A 24,028-nucleotide genomic window follows, 5' to 3' on the forward strand; every position below is an offset into this window, starting at 1 on the left:
TCTAGGTGCATTCTAATTAGATATTAAAGTCGGAACTAGATGTTTATTTAAATTACTTGTTATATGGTGAGATTATAAATTTGGATTTACTCTATAATAATGAAAGAAATACCTTAACTAAGAAATATTATCTCATTTTCATTTTAACATTCCAAATTCCAAATGAGGCATTGACCAAAGCTAAACTAGTATTTTGTTCTTTTATTTGACGTTGGAAAAATGGAATCCCGGGAAATCATGAAATCGAGTGCCAAATTGCCATATTATTTCCACTAAAATGAAAATCCACCCGAAACCATGATAATGACCTTCGACGACAACTTTTTAACTACACCACCCATTTCTTCTTCCTCACCTTCTGCCACTCTCTCTCTCTCTCTCTCTGAAATTGATCTGCGAGACTGCGAATGGAGCTCTTCTACTTCTTGGTGTTCGGTGCTCTAACGGCAGTAGTGGCAGCGTTGGAGCTGAGCAAAACTGGCAAAGATCGCATGAACACTTCCTCTGCGTTCAATGCATTCAAAAACAACTACATCCTCGTTTACTCTCTCATGATGGGTACGCTTTAGATCTGAACCGGCACTTGTTCTTGTACCTCATATGAGTGTCCTCTATTCATGCAAAGATTACTGTAATGTGGTCCTTCTTCTTATTTATCCATGCGGGTTTGTTCCGGACTATTGGTGTTTTTGGCGATGATTATTGGGTGAGTCAATTCTGTTTGCAAATTCTTGATCTAGGATCCTTTTTTTTTTTTTTTAACATTGCAAATGTGTGTTTTCTCTCTTGACACAGAATGGAAAAGAAAAGAAAGAGAGAAATATGAGAGTAAATTGTCCGCCAGAGAAATGATAAACCTGCTCAAGTTGTTTTGGGCTCAGTTGAGAGAGTCTTTATTTATTTTTATTACGAGAGATTCACTATAGTTAATAATCTCTATTTCTTTTTCTCTTTTTTGTTTCTTGTTTGTTTTTGTTGAATAATGTTCCAGCTCAAATGGGCATTAAAGTTTTGGGCAGTAATCATCCTAAAGAACTTGCTATTTCTTTCATGAGTACGAATCATCCAATTGTTTTCTTATCGGGAGAAACCCTTGGCCATTGATTTGTCGTTGCTTCTGCCTTTTGGCACTTCTTCATATTAATTTACATTTATTAATACTTTCGTTGGCATGTTTCCTTTTTGAGTGGTGCCGAGATCTGTTGGCCGTAATGAAGCTTACTCTATATATTCTTGGGAAAGTAGTTGAGGATCAAAAGTTGTCACGATAATTGAATTGCTTGAATTGACGGAGATTGCTGATTTTGGAAATTTCAATATTTTCCATGTTTTCCTGGATCTAATCAAATTGGTGGCAACAGCTGGGGATTGGTTGCAGGGTCCATATGTTTACTACCTTTACAGTCAGTATGGGTTTGGAAAGGGGGACATTGGGCAACTCTTCATTGCTGGGTTTGGATCCTCTATGTTGTTTGGGACAATTGTTGGATCTTTAGCTGATAAACAGTAAGATCTCATATTTGATGCATTTTTGTTTTACTTTTGATCCTACGACTAGTTTGTAATCAATCACATGCCAAATTCAGGGGTAGGAAGAGGGCATGTGTTACTTACTGCATAGCTTATATTCTAAGCTGCATCACTAAACATTCTCCTGAGTACAAAGTTTTAATGTTGGGACGTATATTGGGAGGCATCGCCACTTCTCTTCTATTTTCAGCTTTTGAATCTTGGCTTGTTGCAGAACACAATAAGGTGCGCCACTGCTCTGATGATGATTTAAGCTCTGCAGATCAAATAGATAGAAGTATTAAAGCATCTGGTTCATTCTCCAAAAATCTTGATTAACATATCCTTGTGCTGTTTTTGTCGATTCACATGTGTGGCTTGGACCCTGTCACTGATAAGATCCTAGAAGCGATATTTCCCCTGCTATTACTTTCTCATTTTTATAAAAGCATGTGACAGTTTAAATGGGCTCTTCTATGTTGCTATTTTGGGTCATCACGTTACCTGTTATTTGCAGAGGGGTTTTGAGCAACAATGGCTTTCAATTACATTTTCTAAGGCAATATTTCTTGGCAATGGTCTGGTTGCCATTGTATCTGGGTTGTTCGGAAATCTTTTAGTTGATACATTGGGATTTGGCCCTGTTTCTCCATTTGACGCCGCTGCATGCTTTCTGGCAATTGGCATGGCAATTATAATGTCATCATGGAGTGAAAACTATGGAGACCCTTCAGAAAACAAGGACTTGCTTGCCCAGTTCAAGGCTGCTGCTGTGGCCATTGCTTCTGGTGAATTCCTAGTCTTGTATTTTCATCCTATTTTAATCCTTTATCTTTTGTTATGAAAAATGAATTCATTACATTTCCATAACCTAGGATGGGGTCTGGACTAACTCTTGGGAACCATTTTGGATTATTATCCGCAAAAATTGACCAATTTTGGTTTGTCATAGTCATTTTGAATGAAAAATTAAAATATTATGAAGATGCTTTCATTATGGTCGATCCTAATTTTTCTGTGCCTTTTCTCTACTACTCTTTTCTCTTTGGAATTTCATTCAATGTTTATGCTTCCATATGGGATCAGATGAGAAAATCGCATTACTGGGTGCTATACAATCCCTGTTTGAAGGCTCAATGTACACCTTTGTGTTCCTTTGGACTCCGGCTCTGAGCCCAAATGAAGAGGAGATTCCACATGGTTTCATTTTTGCAACATTCATGTTGGCTTCAATGTTGGGAAGCTCCATTGCATCTCGACTGTTGGCTCGTTCATCTCCCAAAGTTGAGAGCTACATGCAGATTGTTTTTGTAATCTCATCAGCATCCCTTCTGCTTCCCATTTTAACCAATGTATGTTGTAACTTCCGATTCCTCTAACTTCTTTCTACATAGAAGTCCCATATGTTTTTCCTTTTCTAAGATCTTGTTTCTGTGGAAATAATTTGTCCGAACAGTTCTTGATAGCACCTTCCAAAGTGAAAGGTGGAAGTATCTCGTTTTCTGGTTGTATTCTGGTTGCTGGCTTCTGCGCATTTGAGGCCTGTGTGGGGATATTCTGGCCATCAATGATGAAGATGAGGTCCCAATACATTCCTGAGGAGGCAAGAAGCACCATAATGAACTTCTTTCGCATTCCTCTGAACATCTTTGTGTGTGTTGTGCTGTACAATGTGAGTGGCACTTGCTCTTTTATGAGATTGGATGCACAATTTGAGCTTGGATGATAAGTGTACCATGCTCTATAAGTGGCATTCTCTTTATTACTTAATAGCATTTGTATTCTTTCCCTTTCGAAGGTCGATGCATTTCCCATGACGATCATGTTTGGCATGTGCTCAATTTTTCTCTTTGTGGCTGCTGTACTGCAGCGGCGGCTCATGATGATTGCAGAAAGCCAAAAGCCAAGTATGTTCTGCAATTTCTATCAGAAATATATCATTCTGAGTTTAGAAAGTGCTAAAAAATGATAACATTAGAAGTTTTAAGTATTACATGTCTTGCACCTAGAAGCTGTAACTTCATGATTTGGAGTTCCCTTTTAAAAACCCTTGGTTTTGCGATATGATCATATGATGATATGTGTTTCCTCATAGAACCACAAGACTGGACGGCACTGGAGAGGTCCACAGAGGCAGAGCCATTACATATCTGATTTATTTGAAGAACAAACTCTGGAAGTTTTGATGATTAAAGCCAGCTACATTGTCTTATTTGGAATTGGTGGATGTGCATTCTGATTGATGTTTGCTATCCAATAAATAAGGAAATGGAGAATGTGGATTGAGTCTTGATAAGAAGGCATAAAGATTTTCTGGGGAGCAACCAGCTGGTGGCCATGACATAAAGAAATGAATAGGTAAAAGAATGGTATAGTCAGTACTCTTAGATCATGCCTTCTGCAATTAATGTATATTGGTGCTGCATAATCGCGGGTGTTTCAGGATTCAAGGCATTTGCCCTAGTATATATAGTGGTGATGGTTTCTCAGTCATTATCATTCTACATTTTTTTCTGTTCTTAATTTATTTTCATTTTTAATTATTTTTCTCCCCCTTCTGTGCCTCGATTTTTGTTAAAAAATGATGCCACAAAAAAGCAACTATTGTCGCATGTTCTTACCTCACCTGGGTAAATAGATATTACCTGGAATTCATGATAGTTACTTTTGATTGCTTTTCTGTGGGTAATGCAACAATGTTTTCCAATTATAAATTTGCTTGTAGATAGTAATGATGATGGAGAGAAGAGGATGATTTTATAGAATTTAGAAAGAACCTACCAAATTCGTCTGTATAATTGTTAGAAAAACTTCCATGAAATGGCCATTATACAAGTAATTGTTCCCTTGTAAATTGAAACAAAAAGGTAAAGAAAGGAAAAACATATGAAAATGGAGTAAAAAATATGGATTCGAATTGATTCATAACTAACCAATGGTCCATGCACAACATCTTCCCATTTACTCGAGCCTTCTTTGACGTGGAGGTCATTTCTATTCCTAAAATCTCGATCGATTCTTTTAACAAAGAGGAATGTATATAAAGCACTACTAAAGGTGAAGCCCCAAAGTTCTGTGAAAGTCATGCTTCTTCATTAGACTTTACCTGAAACACAAGCCGAGTTTCACGCATTTGCTGTTTTTCCTCATGTCAACCAAAGTACTGAAATGAGCTTTTTACCCTACCCGAATGGTTCGGATTGGGTCGGTTTAGATTTTCCTGGCCAAGTCGGGTCGGCCCAAAAGTTTATTGGACGGGCCAATTGTGCAGGCCTAGGTACAACTAAGAAGGGGCCTGGAATTTCAGTCTTGCCAGCTGATTATAGATTGAAGCTAAAATATGCTATTTTCTTCAAAATTGACAGGATTTAACCCCAGTCGACCAACCATGTGAGGGGGAGGGGGAGACAGGCTGCACAGCTATCTCGTCTTCTCCACCTGATGATGACATTACAAAAGAGAATCTTGTACCTCCTAATGGTATTTGAGAAAACATCCCAAGTCTCCTTCCAGGCTTCCACCTTCTGTCCAAATTTACATGCAAATTCTGAGCTGCACTCAACTGGCCCACGTGCTAATAATGGCACCATGATTGATTTCTTTCTCATATTTTAACCTGCTTGAAAATCAGTTAAATTTCCACATCTACCCAAAGTCTTTTGGGTGGGTATAAACGCAAAATTCAAAAGGAATAATCCAAGCAGATGCTTTGTCCTGCTATATGGGTCTGAGTCTCTGACCGTCCAACGTCAGATTTAAAATCTCCTTCAAGTCGTTGCCTTTTGCTAAACCAATCACGCTAAAGACACTCGAGCCAAAAAGCTTCAGCTTCCCCAGTGATTTGGGAAAGAGAGGGAGTGAGAAGTTAAGATGGCCACCAATCTTGGAAGTACCAGGTACCCCTTCCTGTTGGCCTTTCTGTTCCTTGTATTGTTGCAAACCAGAGTCTCGTGTTACCAGTACAAGGTTGGAGATTTAGATGCTTGGGGAATACCCACTTCAGCAAAACCACAAATTTACACACAATGGTCCAGGTACCACACCTTCAAAATCGGAGATTCTCTCTGTAAGTTTCTGATAACCCTCTTTCTTTCCAATCCAGTGTGCATCCATAGTTTCTCATTCCTAAACAACAAGATTGAATAAGTGGTCATATTGTTCATGTTCATACTCATTTCCTTTTCTATTTATTCAGTGTTTTTATACCCACCAAGTCAAGATTCTGTGATACAAGTCGGGGAAGAATCCTACAACAGCTGCAACCTGAAAGATCCAATCTTGTACATGAACAATGGCAACTCTCTTTTCAACATCACCGCCCATGGGGAGTTCTACTTCACCAGTGGAGAGCAGGGCACCTGCGAAAAGAAGCAGAAGCTCTACATTTCTGTGATTTCAGGCAATGGATCTGCATATTCTCCTTCCTACGGTCCCAGCGCATTGCCAGAGACTTCATCCTCTTACCCCACTGTTTTTGGTGCAATCCCACAACCGCCTTCCTCTTCCCCTTCTCCTCTAAGCTATCCGGTCTTCATGGCTGCCCTCACCGGATTTTCTGTATCTGTACTTGTCGGCGGCATCATGTGAGGAACATAATTTACTCTTTTTCAGATCCCAAATGAGTAAGATTCTTTTATATATGTTCCACTTGGTATTATTTTTTCTTCGGCATATTGGTTAATATTAAATTTTTGGGGTAACAAATTTAATTGGAAGATGTAGTTCTAAATGTTACATGTACTTTTTTATGAATTCCAAAGAAGAGAGCGATCGAGAGCATCAATAAACTGTAGAATTATCAGTCTCTTTTGCTCTTTTTAGAAGGAAAGGATCGACACCCAGGTTCATTATTGAATGATTGATTCATTTCATTGTTTTTAAAATTACGAGTAAAAAGATCGATTAAGAAAACAAGAAATAATTTAATTTTCAGACAAATCATATAGACTAATTTCATACTTAAGCCCGAAACAAATTCTGCGTTTATTCCTCGTTTCACTTTTACATCCAATTCATTAGAGGCCAGTTCTGTTGCATTAACCTCGTATAACATTTGAATTTTGGTCACCGACTTTCTCCGAGTTGATCAAGAATTATATGTATGAATTGAACTTGACAGAAACTACTACATACACAGAAAACAATTGGTTTCTTTTTCCTCATCTCAGTAAACAACAGGGCAACCTTCTACCACAACTCCTTTGGCGGTTGGGCAGGAAGCCAAGGGACACCCATCAAGGTCGTTTCCCCACCAACTGAGGCTAATGCCCTCCAACCCCAAGCAAAAATACAGAAGCACCCCCATAAAGGCAAGGCCAGCATCGAGTGCCCCAGACAGAACATAATTGTGGCGCTGCCACCAATCCGGCATATACCTATAGGCCACAAATCCAGACAGAAAACCTGCGATAACCCAAGTAGTGTAGTTTACTGCAGTCGCCGGCGGCATACTTCCTGTGGCCCCGATCAAGACCGGCATGTTGATGAGCCTGATCCATTCTTGTTGTGGGAACGCCTTCGCTGCTAACCAAACAAGAATAGGAGCAACTGCTCCACCTAGGAAGAACCAGTTGACTGCCTCGTACGTTCCCAGGTCCCCAAAGATTCTGCGAGGTCCGATTAAACCCCATATCACAGATGCATCGTAGAACACAGTATCACTTGGGCATGTCCACACCGAGGATGTGTCCTCGCATATGTCGGGAATGGTTTCCATCAGCCACCAAGCTGTACTGAGGTACACCAATCCAGCTATAAGGGTTCCGACAACCTAAGTGGAGGTTGAGAGTCATTAAGAGTGATGCATAGAAATAAATTTGGAGGAAATAGGGTTAACAGTGATGGTTGATATTGATGATTAAGTAACCTGTGCCATGAACATTGTTCTGGGAGGGATTTTCATGTAGTGACCGAGCTTGAAGTCTTGCAAAAAGGTTATGGCCTGTGTCATACTTATGTACCCGTACACCTTGAAGCACATGTTAGCAACGGGATATCCCGGGTAGATATACCCAATTATATATTCTGTGATGATGTTCAGGCCTGGTGTCTGCATCAGAGAAAGAGGAATGTAATCCCATTGATGCATGCAAAGATACTTAACAATAACAATAGATGACAGGGAAATGCAGCCCTCCAAGCTAAAGGGCACGCTGAGAATCTGAGTACTAGAAAACATAAGTTGGTCGTTTGTTCAACAGAAACAGTTGTCAACATTTCTATCTTCTCAAGAGCAATATGTCGGGGTGAAGTTCTGGTTTCAAATAAGTGTCCAAATGTGAAAAGGAATTATTACCTGATTTGTAATAGCAGTGATGATTCCAATTGGAAGAGTGAAGAGAATGGCAATACCACAGGCAAGCAAAACGCCCCACCAAGGCAGCTGAAGTTGCTCATTGTAATACTCACAGGCAAATATTGTCAAAGCGATGTTTCCTATAAGAATAACCACAAACCACCACTCAGGGACTTGCCTATACTTCCTCATGAGTTTTGTGTGGATATCCATTGATTGCTTTTGAAAACTTGATTTGCTTTGCTCCCATATTTCTCTGCATTAATTCATAGCTAAAACATAAACTTCAAAGTGCTGCCTCAGCCGGAAAAGATGGACATGATAATATTTCATAAAACTCGTTACGTACCTTCCATGGAACAGCGCAACATGTGCAATTGTAGCAGTAAGTGCAGCAAAACCAACACCATATGTCATTGCAAAAAACGTGCTGAGGTAAAGAGGCCCTTCACGTTCATAGGCCTCAAGGTCAAGGTGGAAATTAGAGTCAACGATGGATGAAATGTTGTACTCTTGGCCAGTTGAGGTGAAGAGATCGTCAGAGAATATTGGAAGGTTTTGGCCTTGTAGACATTGAGCCAGTAGCATAAGGGGGTCAAAATGTACATGACAAAAGCGAATCCTGCAGCAACATTTGCTGTGGCAAACCATGGGCTTGCAAGTGGGCTTCCGAGGTAGGCAGAGATGGTGGACCAGTCAAGCCCAACGGCAGCGATTCCAAGCCCATAAAGACCAGAGCCGAGCTGTTGGGCCAGGACTGATTTAGGGAATATCCAGCATATCCAAGAGAGGGAAGTTAACATTTCAAAGAGGTAGCCTGGGAAGACATAGTAAGCAAAGCTACACATGAAGGCAATCAAGAAGAATTGGGTTCTAGTCATTCCACCTTTCTGCCGTTTTTCTTTCTCATGTAGAGCCCTGCAACAGCACATGTATTGCTTGATTAGTTAATCCAAAGCCCACAAAAGAAAGTTGTTTTTTTTTTATCTATTTTTTTTTTAAGAAATTAGTATAGTAATTCAGATTTTATTAACCATAAAAAAATAGTTAATAGATGTTGTTTTCCACATTAGATGTTTTTTTTTAATCTCTGATCATATTTGCTATATAATACATTCTAAATAGTTGTCATTAAGGTGGTTAACACGTAAAGCCAGATAAAATGTATCATATCAATATAATTGAAGATGATAAAATTTAAAATAAATTCAAAATTATATATATATATATATGCAAATATTTTGATACATTTGGAAACTCCGACCATCTCGATTTGATTTTGAAAACCTTGTATATAATTTGTATCTGTATTTTTTTTTTCTTGATCTCAATTAGAAGTATTTTAAAAGGTAATTTAATAAATTGATATGATTTTATGTATTAGATTTTATTTACGATAAAAATAATTTTATAATTTAACAAATTATATCATCTAATTATTTTTTCGTAATTTATTTATAGTTATTGTATTTTTTTACAAATATATATACAGGCATTTTTTGTTATAAAAAAAGAATGGAAACAAATGTCTGACACTTTTGACTGATTAGTACAGCAGCAGCTACAGCTACCACCGTTGTTCCAGTAGAAATGCTGCAAGTTGAAGCCAACTTGAAATTTTGCTTCGAGAAAATAAGGTTCGGTTTATATTCACAATCTATCTCAATTTATCTCATTATTATTCATTATTATTTAATAATTTTAATTTATAAATCTCACTACTATTCACAATCCATTTCACTATTATTTACAATTTATCTCAACTCATCTTCAAATCCAAACTATACCTAAATCTACCCGATTGAAAGCTCCCGACACTTCAAATAAATCTAATACGGATGGCAGCCACGGCTCACAGCTCCCGTGAGAGCTACCGTTAGTCTTAGAATTTTTTATTATTATTTTATTCATATATATATTTTTTAATACTTTTAAATATTTTAAAAAAATAAAAATAATTATAATATTATTAAAAAATACATCCTTAATTATTAAATAAAAAATAATATTAAAAAAAATAAAAGCAGGAGATACCAGCGTTAACCCCAGCAGAAAGTGTATCTTCCCAATCCAATTTATTCAATTTGGTGCAAACTTCAGTGTGCGATGGTTTGGAAGCTACGAGAATTTAAAATTCTCACAATTTTATTTTCTTACGTCCCTTAAATATAAAATATTTTTTTTAACTTAATAAAATATCTATTTTAAAATTATTTTACTATTATTTACAAAATTCTAACAAATCTATAAACATGCAGTTCAACCAAGACTTGAAAAACAATGAAACATACAGCACAACCATGACTTTAAAAACAGAAAAAAAAAAAAATTGAAAAGAACGAACTCTTGAGCTTGATGTGTATATATATATATATATATATATATATATATATATATATATATGGATTCAATGTTAAAATAGTTTATTTGGTTTGGTTTCAAGATATATTACTCCCTAATTTTTAGAAGTAAATTTTTTTATCCTTAAATTCTCAATTTCGATTGTTTCGTTATAAATATATATATTAGATCCACTTCAGGCCCTAAGGCCATCTATGTGGCTCTAAAGCGGCACAGTTCAAATAATTTTATCTCATCTCATTTTATATAATTATTATAATTTTTTTAAATTTTCATGCAAAATAATAAATAATTTAATTTTTTTAAATCTAAAAAATTATATTAAAAATTTCTATTCTAACAACATTTTATTTAATTTTTAAATTTTATCCCATCTTATTTCATCTCATTTTATTTATATAACCCAACGAAAACTAAGTCAAATTACTTCCGTAAAAAAAAAAAAAAAAAAAAAAAAAAAGTTACCTCTAATACAAATGTCACGTGTAATATGTTTAGCAACGTGTGCTTTCGCGTGTCACAATAAATAAAAAATAAGAATATTTAAAAATAAAAAATAAAAAAGAACATTTCGATAGTTCTCATTTGAAGGCCTATCATACACAGCTAACAGCCCTTGACCAACAGGTAGACCAAAAAGTAAAAACTCCTCATCTACAACGACGAACAGACTAATTTTAAGTAAAAATTCAATGGCAAGAATCGAACCACGAATATGCACTATTCGAGAATTTCTTGGCCCATACTTTTTCGAGCTTTTTATATATTTTCACACGTTACATTATATTTATTTTTATTTATTTTTTTAAGTTTTATTCTTTTAAATTAATTAAAATTTTCTACTCATTATTCATATATATTTGATATAAGAAAAAAATAATAAATAATTATATAGGATAACCATTCAATGGTTATGACCATTGCGTGCGTAAGATGAATCCCTTCCTAATGCAACCAAGAACTATCTGGCGGCTCTTATCCCCATAGTGGCAGCCCAAGCTCACCGGCAAGCTCGGATATCAACCGGAAATATGACATATTTACACCGGAAAAAATGAGAACTACAAAAAAAAGTGAAAAATACCTGAACAATGAGACTTGAACCAAATTTGCTGGCCACCACATAGCCGCCGGCTCCACCAGGTACCTCCTGAATATCCCAGCCCATCCAAACCCCAACACCTACCATTCAAACCCCATAAAAACCTGATGAATATGTATAACATAAATTAAAAAAAAAAAAAAAAAAAAAAGGTTAGATCCAGAAGAAGTTCCCAAAATAATAATATTGCTTGAAGAACTAACCTGAGTCGTTATAACAACAAGCAAAGACACGAAGAACGTGATGTGCTTCTTATAAAAAACTTTGACGACAGTAACAACGTGAATGGCATAGACAGTCCCAGCGCCAGAGTTGGCAAAGATTGTGATGAGAACATGCTCTTTGACATTGAAAGGACCAGGGTTCAACGTGAACTCCCAGCGGCTCCCTTTGAAGAAGACTCGGTCTGTGATCTTTGCTGCCATTAATTGGCCAAGAGGCACCACAGCGATCTGCGCTGAAATGGCTGTGATTGTGAGCGGTTCAGTGCGGTACCAGAAGAACTGGTTGAGGAAAGATAAGAGAATGCATGAAAGGGCCCCTAAGACCCACATTCGAAACGTGAGTACCGGAAGGGACGGGTCGTCTGTGGTCGGTACAGTTAGAGCAACCTGTTTGACGGGTGAGTTTTCTTCCTGTTCTTGCTCCTCGTCAACCTCGGATTTGGCTTTGGATTTGGCTTCCATGGCTTGTGATGATGATGAGGGTACTGCTGCTGGGTCATGATCTTTATCATCCTTCGATACTGAAGTACCAGGTAGATCAGAAAGAGAAAAATTAATTGAGAACAACTAAACCAAAAGAAATGGTAGAGATTAATGTGGAAAATTATATGAGAAAGAGGCTTACTTAGAGGAGCACTGATCTCAGACGACGATTCTTCCATGGTTTCTTCAAAGGTCCCCAAAAAAGGGAATCTGTCTACCAAAGAATATTATCGAGTGGTTTTTGTAAGTACAGTAGAGGTATCAGAATCGAGGCAAAAAGGGATTGTAATGGTAAATAGGAATGGTAATTAAATTCTTCTGGGTTGCAGTTTTTTGGTGGAGTTATTGGCCCATGATAATTAGGTCCGTTGTTGCAGCTGCTGACCACGTCGGGACGACCCTTTTTAATTGATTGATACCTCTATTTACCCACGTTGTGCTGAAGGAACCATATTAATTATGGCTAGCTGGAGCCTTGCAGCTATATAATTACTAGCTAGTGGTCATGTTTAGATTAACAGAACATGAAATTATCTGTATTTATATTAAGTTATCTATTTATTCTCTATATAATAATAAATATTATTATTTTTTTATTTAAAAAAATTGAAACAAAAAAGACAAGAAAAAGAAACATCAATTCATATGCACCGCAGGCTATTAAGAGTCTTTCGGTAATACATGATTCTTCATTAAATTATACAAAGGAGCTACATGTTAAATGATTAAGGATCTTAATGACCTTTTAGTAAAACATGATTCTTCATTAAATTTTACAAGAGAGATACACGTCAAATAGTTAAGAATTTTAAAGACCTTTAGTAAAACATGACTTAACATAAAAATAAAAGAAAAAAGTTGACAAAAAAATAATAAAAATTACTATTTACAATTAAATAGTCACTTATTATAATAGAATAGATATATCAATCTTGTATAGCGGATTTTCGAATTATAATTTTAGGAATGCATTCATTTTAGAATAAACAAAATGCACTCTCATATGCGGAGGAATTGGATATATACTGTTAGTACTATCTCTAATTATGTATATTTTCATGATTCAGTGGATCTTAGAATATTATCATATTACAGATCAATATTGTCGTATATGGAATATTCTTAAGATGTGATATTTTGACTAAGCCTTAATTAATTAATGCATTTGTGTTCATGTCCCGATTATATTTTCTTATTTACTATAGGACTATTCAACTATAAATAAGCTTTTCATATACATTGAACAAAAACACTTTAAATATACAAAGTTTTATGTGTATATAGAATAAACAAAATGCACTCTCATATACCAAAAACATCTGGCTTGATTGGCATTACTCCAACTTTCAAAATAAAAGTATGGAGTTCGATACCCTCTTCCAAATCTAAAAGAAAAAAAAAATGCACTCTTATATATGCAGTGGAATTGGATATTTCCTGACATATACATTGAAACACGTGACGCTCAATATACATCATGCGCGTAGATATATAATATGTAGTGTAAAGGCATGCAAATATTACTCAAGCGTTGAGAATATAAACTACCACGAACTATAGTCCTCGAATTGAAAATCAAGCGTAACCAAACGGGAAGGTATACTTGTGCAGAAACCCTTCCCACTTTATCTAAGCTAACTTTTGTCACAGTTCCAACTACAAGTCCAAAGGGAGAAACGAAGACTTGGGGTTGGGGATATACGTACGTACCTACCTGGGTAATGGGAAAATGGCACCAAAAGTCCCAAGAACTTCTTTCAAAGTCCATGCATGCATCATATGGAGCCACGTTGCTTATACCATTTGGACAATGCTAAAGCTCCCGACGGTGGCTCTACTGGACTTTAGTATGTATTTTTTAAGTTATTTTTTATATAGGTGTTTTTAATATTTTTAAAAAATAAAATAAATTTAAAACATCATTAAAAATATTTCTTTAATTAGAAAGTAAAACAAATCATTAAAAAATACTTTTTTAATTACGAAATAAAATAAAAAATTATTTCTTGATTAAGAAAGTATTTTTTAATAATATTATCAACTTTTTTTTATTTTTCAAAATATTTAAAATTTTTTAAAAAAATTATATAAAAAAATAAAAAAACACATATATAATAAAACACACGATAGAACCCAGCAAAGCCCCTAGCGGGAACTCCAGTATTATTCATACTATTTCCATTTGTTAGGGCTCGGATGCTGTGTTTGGTGGCTTAAAAGATGTCAGATGTGGATACGATTCTCATCTTTTCCTATCTGTTTCCTAAACATTATTATTAAAAGAAAAATCATAGTAAGTGTTATTATTTTAAAAAATAAATAAATAAATATAAAATTCATGTGAAATAAAATTAATTTTTTAATAATAAATTATATTATTTTTTAAAATAATTATATAATATTTACATACTTTACGATGGTATATAATATTACTTATTTGTTTTTATATTTTCTCAAATTCAATAAAATATCTTAATACTGCAGAATAGATAAACCTTTACGTTTAACTGTTTAAGCCCTTGTCAAGAACTGCATTTTCTCATCGAGATTATAAACAGAAAATTGAGAAGAGACTTTTCATCTAACTGTTGCTAAAGCGGATTTAGATCATTTCCTACCCCGTTTTTGTTGACCTCTGGCAACAGTTAATGCACAGTGTAAGAAGAGTTATAAGTGATGGTTGGCCCTCTAGTGCTTAGCTGCCGCCCTTTCCATCTGCCTTTTTCTTTTTAGGCCTCATTTGATTATGCGATGAAATTAACTCATTTTATTTTATCTGATATGTTTATTATAAAAATTTTAAATTTTCATACAAAATATAATATAATTCTTCTATATACCATCCTAACATACAAGTGGCATGCAGCTGTTATCGCCACGTCAGATTAAAAAAAATAATAATAAAGGAATGCCTCTCAAATGTTTTGTGAACTTTTAATGGCAACCCAAAATATTTCATAATGAATAGAAGCTACCTCATCTCTGCTGAATGCTCAACAAAGAGACTAAGCAACTCATTAAGAAATGCCACCACCCACTTCTCCGCTATATCACTATTTGGGTCCAAATGAGAATCATCCTCGTAAGGTGAAATATAAGGAAACTTTTGAAACTCTTTCAACCAACCTTCAATCTTCCTCCTCAACCTCAAACCCTTTGAAGGGAAAAGTGGAAACTCGATTGCTTCCATTGGCTCCCCAAAATAAACCAGTCTCTTAATATCATTTCTCTGGACCATAGACAATACCTTTTCCTCGCTCTCAACCGTCAAACACTTCAACCCGTCTCCCATCTCCACAAACCTAAAAGACCCATTAAGATTCATTTCCAAGCACCTTAAAAAATCCTCAGGCAAGCCTAAATACCATTGCATTCCCTGGATAATCTTTACAGGCAAAACTTTACCGTTACTCATCAGAATCAACCTCTTCAACCCTATCCTTAAAATCATCCCTGCATTCCTCAAAGACCATTTTCTCCTCTTTATCAATCTCGATAGCTTCTGAGTTAGCCTGAACCAAGGTAAGTTATATTGGGGACCCGTATACTCCTAAAAAATTGATGGGTATTGCCTCAAGAAGCTCGCAACCTTCATGGAAACACCCAACTGTAGTCCCCTCTTGGAGACTTGAGAGATTGGGCTGCACCCATTAGGGTCTTCGGCTATGCAGTTCTTCAAGGAAACAATGGGCTTGAGTTGTATGGACCCATGGATGTGCTCGATTGAGTCAGAGTACAAGTCTTTCTTCCACTTCATGTACACATTTACATAGTGGGATTTATGGGTACGAGTATAAGGAGGGTTTAGGGGTTGGTGTAGGAAAAAAAGTTCAATTTTTTACAGGAAGAGAGCAGCTTTTTAAGCATGAAGGAAAATGGGCTGCATTAGGGTTATTTCTCTTCCATTTCGTATTTGAGGAAGAGAAACATAGAGGGGAGGGAAATGGAAAGAGTGAGAGTTAGATCTGGGAATATGCAAAGAGGAAAGAAATTGTGTCGTTTTAATTTCTCCACATCAGACATGTTTATCTCGTGCTTGCACCAAGCGACTGTCTATAGTTTTTTTCTATAATAAATAATTAAACTTCTTCAAATCTTAAAATAAAAATAATATTAAAAAATAATATTTTAATAATATTTTATTAAATTTTTAACTTTTATCTCATCTCATCTCATCTATATAATCATACAAAACCATTTAGAATAATGCTACGTACAATCATAAAGTGCGTAAGTGCTGCACAATCATTTTAAAAAATAATGAGGTATACAATTAAAAATTTAATTTTTATATAAATTTCATATTTACTCATTTTTTTTTAAATTTAATTTCTCTTTTATTCTACCCTGTTTTTTATCCAAAAGTTTTGGATGCGCACATTTCCAAGCACTCTTGGAAGCCATGCATGCGCCATCCTCCTCCTTCGATCCCATGCGCTAATTATTCATCTTAATCATATCTGTATTTATTTATTTAATTAATGCCTGTGGGTCCACACTATATTATTCACTGGGGGATTGATATCATGACCAAACGTGATATTCCGATCATGCCTGAAATTATAATTCTTTATTGATTTAAAAAAAAAAAAAAGAAATTATATTTTGATTAACATGAAAGTATCAGTACTATATTCACGTACATCGATCAAGTCGTCAAGAGGAACAAAAAAAAGTGTGTATAAATAAGGAGGTGTGTGAATGGTGATGATTTTTAAAAGGGATGCATTTATTTATAATCTTCCAAAATTGGCTGGTCCATTTTTGTATAGCTCGGAGCGACCTTAAAAGACTTATATCCATATGGTAATAATTATTATAAAAAAAATTAATAATAATAAAATGTGAAAATAATGCAAGAGACAGTTTGTTTGTACTTTATCATATGGGTCGACCATGATCAGTACGTTCTTCTTTGGATGTGGACATTAGTGAAGGTGCCAGGTGGGTGCCAGCAAGCATCCTGATACCTTAAAGCATTCTTAATGAATTAATTAAAATTAAATCTATTAATTATTTAGTTATTAAAAAACAAATTCTAAATAATTAAAATTTAGGTATAGTTACATTCAAAATAATTTTCAAATTTGAATGTTGCTATTCATAGACCAAATTCTTATTTTCATGAATTATTTCTCTCTCCAACAAACCAACATGTCTAATTTTTAGAAATGTTTGTTGAATAGATGCTCTCTTCAAGTGCACGAGTTCATGGATACTTTATCCAAATTTGATAAAAAAAAAATATAGTTGAATGAGAATGATAGAAATTAATAAAATATGATTAAATAAAATAAAATAAAATAATAATGAATAAATGGATAAATTAGAAATTAATTATTAATTACTCATATCTAGCTGTATAATGAATAAATGGATAATCTAATTTGGAAATTTGATGTGAATATCTAAAGTCAAATTCATTTTATATTATTTTTTATTATATAATGAAAAAATAACTATTTATAAAAAAAAATGTACTTTAACTTTAGTTAATCTATTGAGAGTGCTCTTACAATAGTATTTATTACTTGTAGATCAATTGTTTAAATAATATTAGATATTTTAACTTTTTTTATAAGCAGATATTTTAAATTTTATTTAATGTATCTTTTTATTATTATTATTTGAGTTCTTCAAATTTAATTAGTATCTTAGAATCATAACAAGATTAAAATAAAAGAATCACAACATAAATAATATTATCAGCAAAGACAATGAATATAGGAGTTAATGGATCTCGTTGCACGTGCACAGTTACTTTTATTTTAGCAATTGGTTCCTAAATCATTTGGTTACACAGTGTGACGCTCTCAGTCTCCGCTCGGGACTTGATGGAGACTGAAGCATCAGGACATATAGCACAAGGCTATATACCCTTCGAACATGACAATTAAGATGCAATGCACCTAATGACAACTAGCAGTATGCAGTATATCACAGCGGAAAGTCTACTTTAGGTCAATAAATAAGACAGATAAATAGTACCGAAGCACATAAATCTCAAAAAAAAAAAAAATTCATAAAAAGTCATCAAAAGACTTAATTGTTCCAAAAGAGATTCCCAAAATGTGAGACCATTACATCAAATGTCTTCAAAATAAGTCAGTCATCAAAAGAGGTTCCATATTTCAAGTCCTTTAGTGAGACCGATCCTACTTGGCTTTGTCCTGATTCGAAATCCTCCTCAGTTGCTCAAAAAACTACAACACCTTAGTGATGAATCGGACGGCAATTTCCAACCTTCCTAAAAGCAACGACTCCTAAGAGACCTCGCATCTCTGTGGAGACTCCTTAGGCATCTAGAGCGTTGGTCTCTTGCGTTTCCTCATTACTATCCTCTTGGGTTCCTATTACAACTTTTACCATTCTGAATAGGGGAATTGTAGTGAAAATTACAACAATTAGATTTCGAGAAATCTCAATAAGTAAACAAATAACATATAATATGAGAATATTTGAAATCCTCCTTATCTTTGAGAGGTGAGTTGTATTGCTTTATATAAAACTTTACAAATTGTGTAACCGAAATACAAATTAATTGTTGTACAATTAAAAAGGAAACAATACAAAAATAAATCTCCTACAATCACGTTGGTCAACTTTGACATGTATGAGAAAATTGTGATTGAGGAGTGATATCCTCAACACCCCCCGCAAGCGAAGCGTCGGATTGGATCGGACGTAGAGGTTGGATCGAAAGAACTCAAATAGAGGACGAGAAACACTCTTAGTAAAAATATCAGCAATCTGTAAATGAGATGGGACATGTTGGGTGCGAAGTTTGCCAGCCACAACAAGTTTACGGAGAAAGTGATAGTCCAATTCAACATGCTTAGCCCGTTTGTGTGAAACCGTATTGGAGCTAAAAAAAATGCACTTTTGTTGTCACATAAAAGAAGAGGCTGCTGAGACATGGGAACTTGAAGATCACGCAGGAGATGTGTGAGCCAAATAAGTTCAGCAACAGTGAAGGCAAGGGCACAATACTCAGATTCGCAGCTGGAACGAAAGACCGTCGGCTGTTTTTTAGCACTCCAGGAAACCAAGTTATCACCTAGATAGATAGAATAACCAGAGGTCGAACGGCGAGTATCAGGGCAGTCGGCCCAATCAGTATCAGAATAGGCAACGAGAGCACCAGGAGAAGAGGAGGGGCGGAAAGTTAAGCCAAAGTGAATTGTGCCCTTAACATAGCGGAGGATGCGCTTAACAGCCAGAAAATGATCTTCAGTGGGGGCATGCAAAAATTGGCTGACAGAGTTGACAGCATGAGCAATGTCGGGCTGTGTGATAGTCAAGTACTGAAGTGCTCCAACAAGAGATCTGTAGAGAGTGGGGTCGGAAAACAGAGAGCCATCGGCGGACAAATGCTGAGAAACAACCATAGGAATGTGGACAGGCTTACTGTCAAGTAACTGAGCTCGAGAAAGAATATCCCGTGCATATTTGAGCTGACTGATAAAGAAACCATCAGAAGTTGGAGTAGCTTCAAGACCAAGAAAATAGCTGAGAGAGCCCAAGTCCTTAGTGGCAAACTCTGAATTGAGTTTACAAGTGAAGCTGTCAAGAAGTGAGGAATTGTTGCCTGTAATAATGATGTCATCAACATAAAGAAGCAGATAGATAATATTCGACTTCTGATGATAGATAAAAAGAGATGTGTCAGCACGACTGCAAGAGAAACCAAGGTGAATTAGAAAAGTGCTAAAGCTCTGAAACCAGGCACGAGGGGCTTGCTTGAGACCATAGAGAGCTTTCTTCAGCTGGCAAACATGGTTGGGGAAGCGAGGATCAATGTACCCTGGAGGCTGCTCCATATAAACTTGATCAGTGAGAGTACCATTGAGAAACGCGTTCTTGACATCAAGTTGACGAAGAGGTCATTTCTATGTCACAGCAAGAGAGAGCACAACGCGAATAGTAGTAGCCTTGATAACAGGACTGAAGGTATCGGTGTAGTCAAGACCAGGTACCTATGTATAACCCTTAGCAACTAGACGGGTTTTGAGGCGCTCAACAGATCCATCGGGCAAGTATTTGATTCGAAAAACCCATTTAGAGCCCACAATGTTGGTGTTGGCAGGCTGAGGGACCAAAACCCAAGTATGATTATTTTTCAGTGCATGAATTTCTTCATCTATAGCAGCAAGCCAATCAGGATTCTTAGCAGCAGATTTGAAGCCTTTAGGCTCAGTCGATGCAAGGAGAGCGGGAAGAGGACCAGAAGTACCTAAGAAACTGAGATTGGCCGGATGACGAGTCTTGAAAATGCTAACTTTAGCTCTCGTAAGCATAGGGTGAGTGCCCATCGGAATCACGGCAGCAGGTATGGGATCCATACTGGACTCAGGCAGAGATGAACTGGGAGCCGAGTGCTGCAAAGAAGGACCTGCAAGAGAATCAGGAACCTGCAAGGACTCATTCATTGGATCAGTACACATAATACATGGATTGGACCCAGATTGAGTAGTATGTGGGGAATAGGCATCAGAAGGAGAGGGAGGCGGATCGATATGGATAAGGCTTGGTTCGAGGAAATTGGAAAAATGAAATGAGGATATGGGTTGGGCCTGAGAGGTAGTAAGGGAAGGAAAATGAGTTTCATCAAATTGGGCATGGCGGGTAATATAAAGCCTAGAGGTAGTGGGATCGAGACAACGAAATCCTTTGTGAGAGGAACTGTAACCCAGAAAAATACACGGGATGCTGCAAGGAGAAAATTTGTTAGGCATATAATCACGCAAACAAGGGTAAACACGACAACCAAAAGGATGAAAGTTTTCATAATTCGGAGAGTTACCATACAAAATCTCAAAAGGTGATTTACCTCCAAGAAGCGGTGTGGGCAAGCAGTTGATGATGTAGGCTGCAGTGCTGAAAGCGTCAACCCAAAAACAAGGAGAAATGTGAGAATGAAAAAGAAGTGTTAATCCTGTCTCAGTCACATGACGGTGTTTTCTTTCAGCACGACCATTTTGGACGGGTGTATATGGACATGAGAGCTGATGGTGAATGCCAGAAGAACGAAGATGGTCTTGAAAGAAATTACTGGTAAATTCAATACCTCCGTCACTTTGGAAAACTTTGATACGAGCAGAGTATTGATTTTTGACAAATTTTTGAAATTGAATAAAAACATTAGAAAAGTCAGATTTCAATTTCAAAGGATAAAGCCATGTGAAGCGAGAATAATCATCAATAAAAAGAACATAATAGGCAAATCCTAAATTTGATTTGATAGGGGAGGGACCCCATAGATCGCAATGGATAAGATCAAGCACTTTGGACAACCTATGTTCATTATGAGAATAAGGTAAGCGATGACTTTTTACAATTTGATATGTACTACATATTCTAGGAGAAGGCAACAAAGAGGTAAGATAAACCTGTCCTTTTTTATTTAATAAAGAAATAATAGAATGATTGACATGTCCAAGTTGTGCATGCCATAAATCATATGACGCATGAAGCGATTTATTTTTAAGGATAGAAATAAAGGCAGAATTGCCTCGCTCGAGCACATATAAGCCTCCATCACGCTTGTCGGTTGCCACCACCTTTCCTGTTTTGCGATTCTAAACAGTGAACAAATTTTTAGTAAATGTAACAGATGATGGAAAATCATATGTTAATTTACTAATGGAAAGTAAATTTTTGGTGAGGCGACGTACAACTAGGACATCGAGAAGATGAAGATTTGGGGAAGGAGAAATTTTACCGGTGTGGGTAATGGGTAGTGACGCACCATTCCCAACAACTACACAATCCTTACCCATGTAAGTAGTGGACTGGTCCAATTGAGAGTGATCCATGGTCATATGGGCCGAGGCCCCTGTATCCACAAACTAATCGGGGCCCATATCTTCATTGAGAGAGCAGGAGCTTGTAAAGGCTTCGGCAAGTTGAGCAGAAGGCTCACTTCGAGCTAGCGTTGACGGCAGCGGTCGGCATAGTGGCCTTCAAGCCTACAAATCTGGCACCATGGGGGACGACGTCCTTGGCCTGAGTTGGAGCGTCCTTGTCCACTGCCATGCCTATGCGTGCGACCTCGATGGTTGCGAGAAAAACCACCACGATGGGTGGAATTAGGGGTAGCTGTAAAAGTCGCAACAGAGGATGGAGAGGAGTCCAGAGACTTCTAAAAAATCTCAAAGCTCTCTGCTTTGGAGATTAAATCCGCGAATGTAGGAAGAGGGGTTTGGGCCATCTGTGCGGTAAAGAAGGTCGAGAAATCGCTGCCGAGCCCACGGAGGAACCAGTGCACCTTGTCGGTGCCATCAACGGGACAACCAATTGCATGAAGTTGGTCACAAAGTGATTTGAAAGCACGAGCATACTCGACAACAAATCTGGTGCCGCGTTTCATTAACTGTAAGTCATCTTTGAGGCGTAACTCTCGGGCCTTAGATTGATGGCTGAATGTATTCTCAAGTGCGAGCCATACGTCGCGTGTAGTGGAGAGGCCAACCACCTCAACCATGGCTTCCTCGGTGAGGGAGGAAAGCAAGAGACTGAGAAGGCATTGATCAGTAGCCTTCCACGCCAGATGTTTGTCACTTGGTGTGAGAGAGGTGGCAGTTTCAAATCTTGGGGGCGGCACAAGGGTGCCATCAACATAACCCAATAATTCTTAACTCTCAAGAAGAGGTAGGAGTTGATTTTTCCAAAGGAGATAATTTGAGGAAGAAAGTTTGATAGTTATCATGTGGATTAAGGTGTTGAAGGGAGAAGGGTGGGAGAGGTTTCAGAAGCCATGAGATAAAAAAGAGAGGATTAGTGGGTTGCTAAACCAGTTTGGCTCTTGATACCATGAGAATATTTGAAATCCTCCTTATCTTTGAGAGGTGAGTTGTATTGCTTTATATAAAACTTTACAAATTGTGTAACCGAAATACAAATCAATTGCTGTACAATTAAAAAGGAAACAATACAAAAATAAATCTCCTAAAATCACGTTGGTCAACTTTGACATGTATGGGAAGATTGTGATTGAGGAGTGATATCCTCAACATAATAGATATCGTAAGCATATGTAAGCAAACTTAAAAATGAATGCATGAACATGAGACTTTATTTATGCATTGAATTTTTCAAAAAGAAAATATCGTGTATATCATGACTTTCATAATCATTTCTTTCATAAAACATCTTTTCAATCATTTTCATGCTTGTGAGTTCGGGTTCTTGTTCATATATCATAGCATAACTTTGAGTTCAAGGCCTTTCTTGACTTTAACTTATAAATGGATACATCATGGCTTCCCTATGCACCGTATATTCTCCGTTAGTTACTGCATCAACTATTGGTCACTTTGATCAAGGTGACTACGTCTTACTTTTAATCATTCATATTACGTCAATTCGCTTTTTGCTTTCATCGTAGGGCACCAACTAGCTTTAGGTGCAACCCTGCTCCGGTATCCTTTTCTTTTAGGAACCATTCAAGATCCGTCGACTGTATTTCGTCGACCCACAGGTTACCACTCTATTTTAAACACTCCTGAGTGGACAGAGAAGTTCCATTAGGACATTTTTTTGTCCTAACCTTTGGAGTCATGACAAAACTTTTAAAAGACTCATTTTCTTTTTAAAGACTTTCACAATCCCAATACATGTGACATGAACTATGAAACTTAAAACTTCCATGGGACACATGAAATGCCAAAACTTAATCATGACTATATAACAAACAATCATGCATAACCTTGTACATTTCGCATTACGGCTTGAAAATATTAGAACATGCAACTATGTTCTTTTTCATAAATTCTGAGGCATTCGAATTGGTTTTCAATCATTAAAACTTCAATCACATAATATTAATACTTCATCCATGATCATGGGCAAGACCTATCAACCTTGAAATATACATTAGACCAACTTTTTAGGAACTTAGAATCTTATAATGCGTTTAATAAAACTTTATCAATGAACATGCATTTGTAGCTGAAACATACTTATGGAAAGGCAAGTATTTTATAGACTTAATCATCTAAAAGATTCGGTCATATAACAAATATTCATGAACGTGTTAAGAATTATGCAATCCGA

At 36.4% G+C, this 24,028-nt stretch overlaps 4 protein-coding genes and 1 pseudogene across 4 annotated transcripts; 2 read left to right on the forward strand and 3 right to left on the reverse strand.

Moving 5' to 3' along the window:
• Positions 1 to 258: 258 nt before the first annotated feature.
• Positions 259 to 4,002, forward strand: LOC121234735 (molybdate-anion transporter-like). The gene is made up of 8 exons (XM_041130814.1): positions 259 to 558; positions 1,362 to 1,506; positions 1,587 to 1,755; positions 2,027 to 2,297; positions 2,596 to 2,861; positions 2,966 to 3,181; positions 3,308 to 3,416; positions 3,605 to 4,002. Exons 1-8 carry the CDS (start codon positions 408 to 410, stop codon positions 3,661 to 3,663), a joined length of 1,386 nt encoding a protein of 461 aa, XP_040986748.1. The 5' UTR covers positions 259 to 407; the 3' UTR covers positions 3,664 to 4,002.
• Positions 4,003 to 5,148: 1,146 nt separating this feature from the next.
• Positions 5,149 to 6,238, forward strand: LOC121234739 (mavicyanin-like). The gene is made up of 2 exons (XM_041130817.1): positions 5,149 to 5,575; positions 5,705 to 6,238. Exons 1-2 carry the CDS (start codon positions 5,380 to 5,382, stop codon positions 6,094 to 6,096), a joined length of 588 nt encoding a protein of 195 aa, XP_040986751.1. The 5' UTR covers positions 5,149 to 5,379; the 3' UTR covers positions 6,097 to 6,238.
• A 226-nt stretch (positions 6,239 to 6,464) lies between these two features.
• On the reverse strand, positions 6,465 to 12,428 carry LOC121234732 (oligopeptide transporter 7-like). The gene is given in 8 exon segments (XM_041130809.1): positions 6,465 to 7,279; positions 7,376 to 7,558; positions 7,805 to 8,060; positions 8,154 to 8,358; positions 8,361 to 8,722; positions 11,250 to 11,347; positions 11,471 to 12,012; positions 12,117 to 12,428. Coding segments are annotated over 8 exon segments (2,289 nt in total). The 5' UTR covers positions 12,154 to 12,428; the 3' UTR covers positions 6,465 to 6,673.
• Positions 12,429 to 14,843: 2,415 nt separating this feature from the next.
• LOC121235503 lies at positions 14,844 to 15,782 on the reverse strand (annotated as a pseudogene).
• Positions 15,783 to 18,618: 2,836 nt separating this feature from the next.
• On the reverse strand, positions 18,619 to 19,854 carry LOC121235504 (uncharacterized mitochondrial protein AtMg00810-like; the record flags this gene model as incomplete). The annotated part of the gene is made up of 1 exon (XM_041131851.1): positions 18,619 to 19,854. A coding segment is annotated over one exon (1,236 nt), but the record flags the coding sequence as incomplete, so codon positions are not given.
• Between the last annotated feature and the right edge of the window lie 4,174 nt (positions 19,855 to 24,028).

This window comes from Juglans microcarpa x Juglans regia, chromosome 6D (assembly GCF_004785595.1).
Source record: "Juglans microcarpa x Juglans regia isolate MS1-56 chromosome 6D, Jm3101_v1.0, whole genome shotgun sequence".
Taxonomy (NCBI): domain Eukaryota; kingdom Viridiplantae; phylum Streptophyta; class Magnoliopsida; order Fagales; family Juglandaceae; genus Juglans; species Juglans microcarpa x Juglans regia.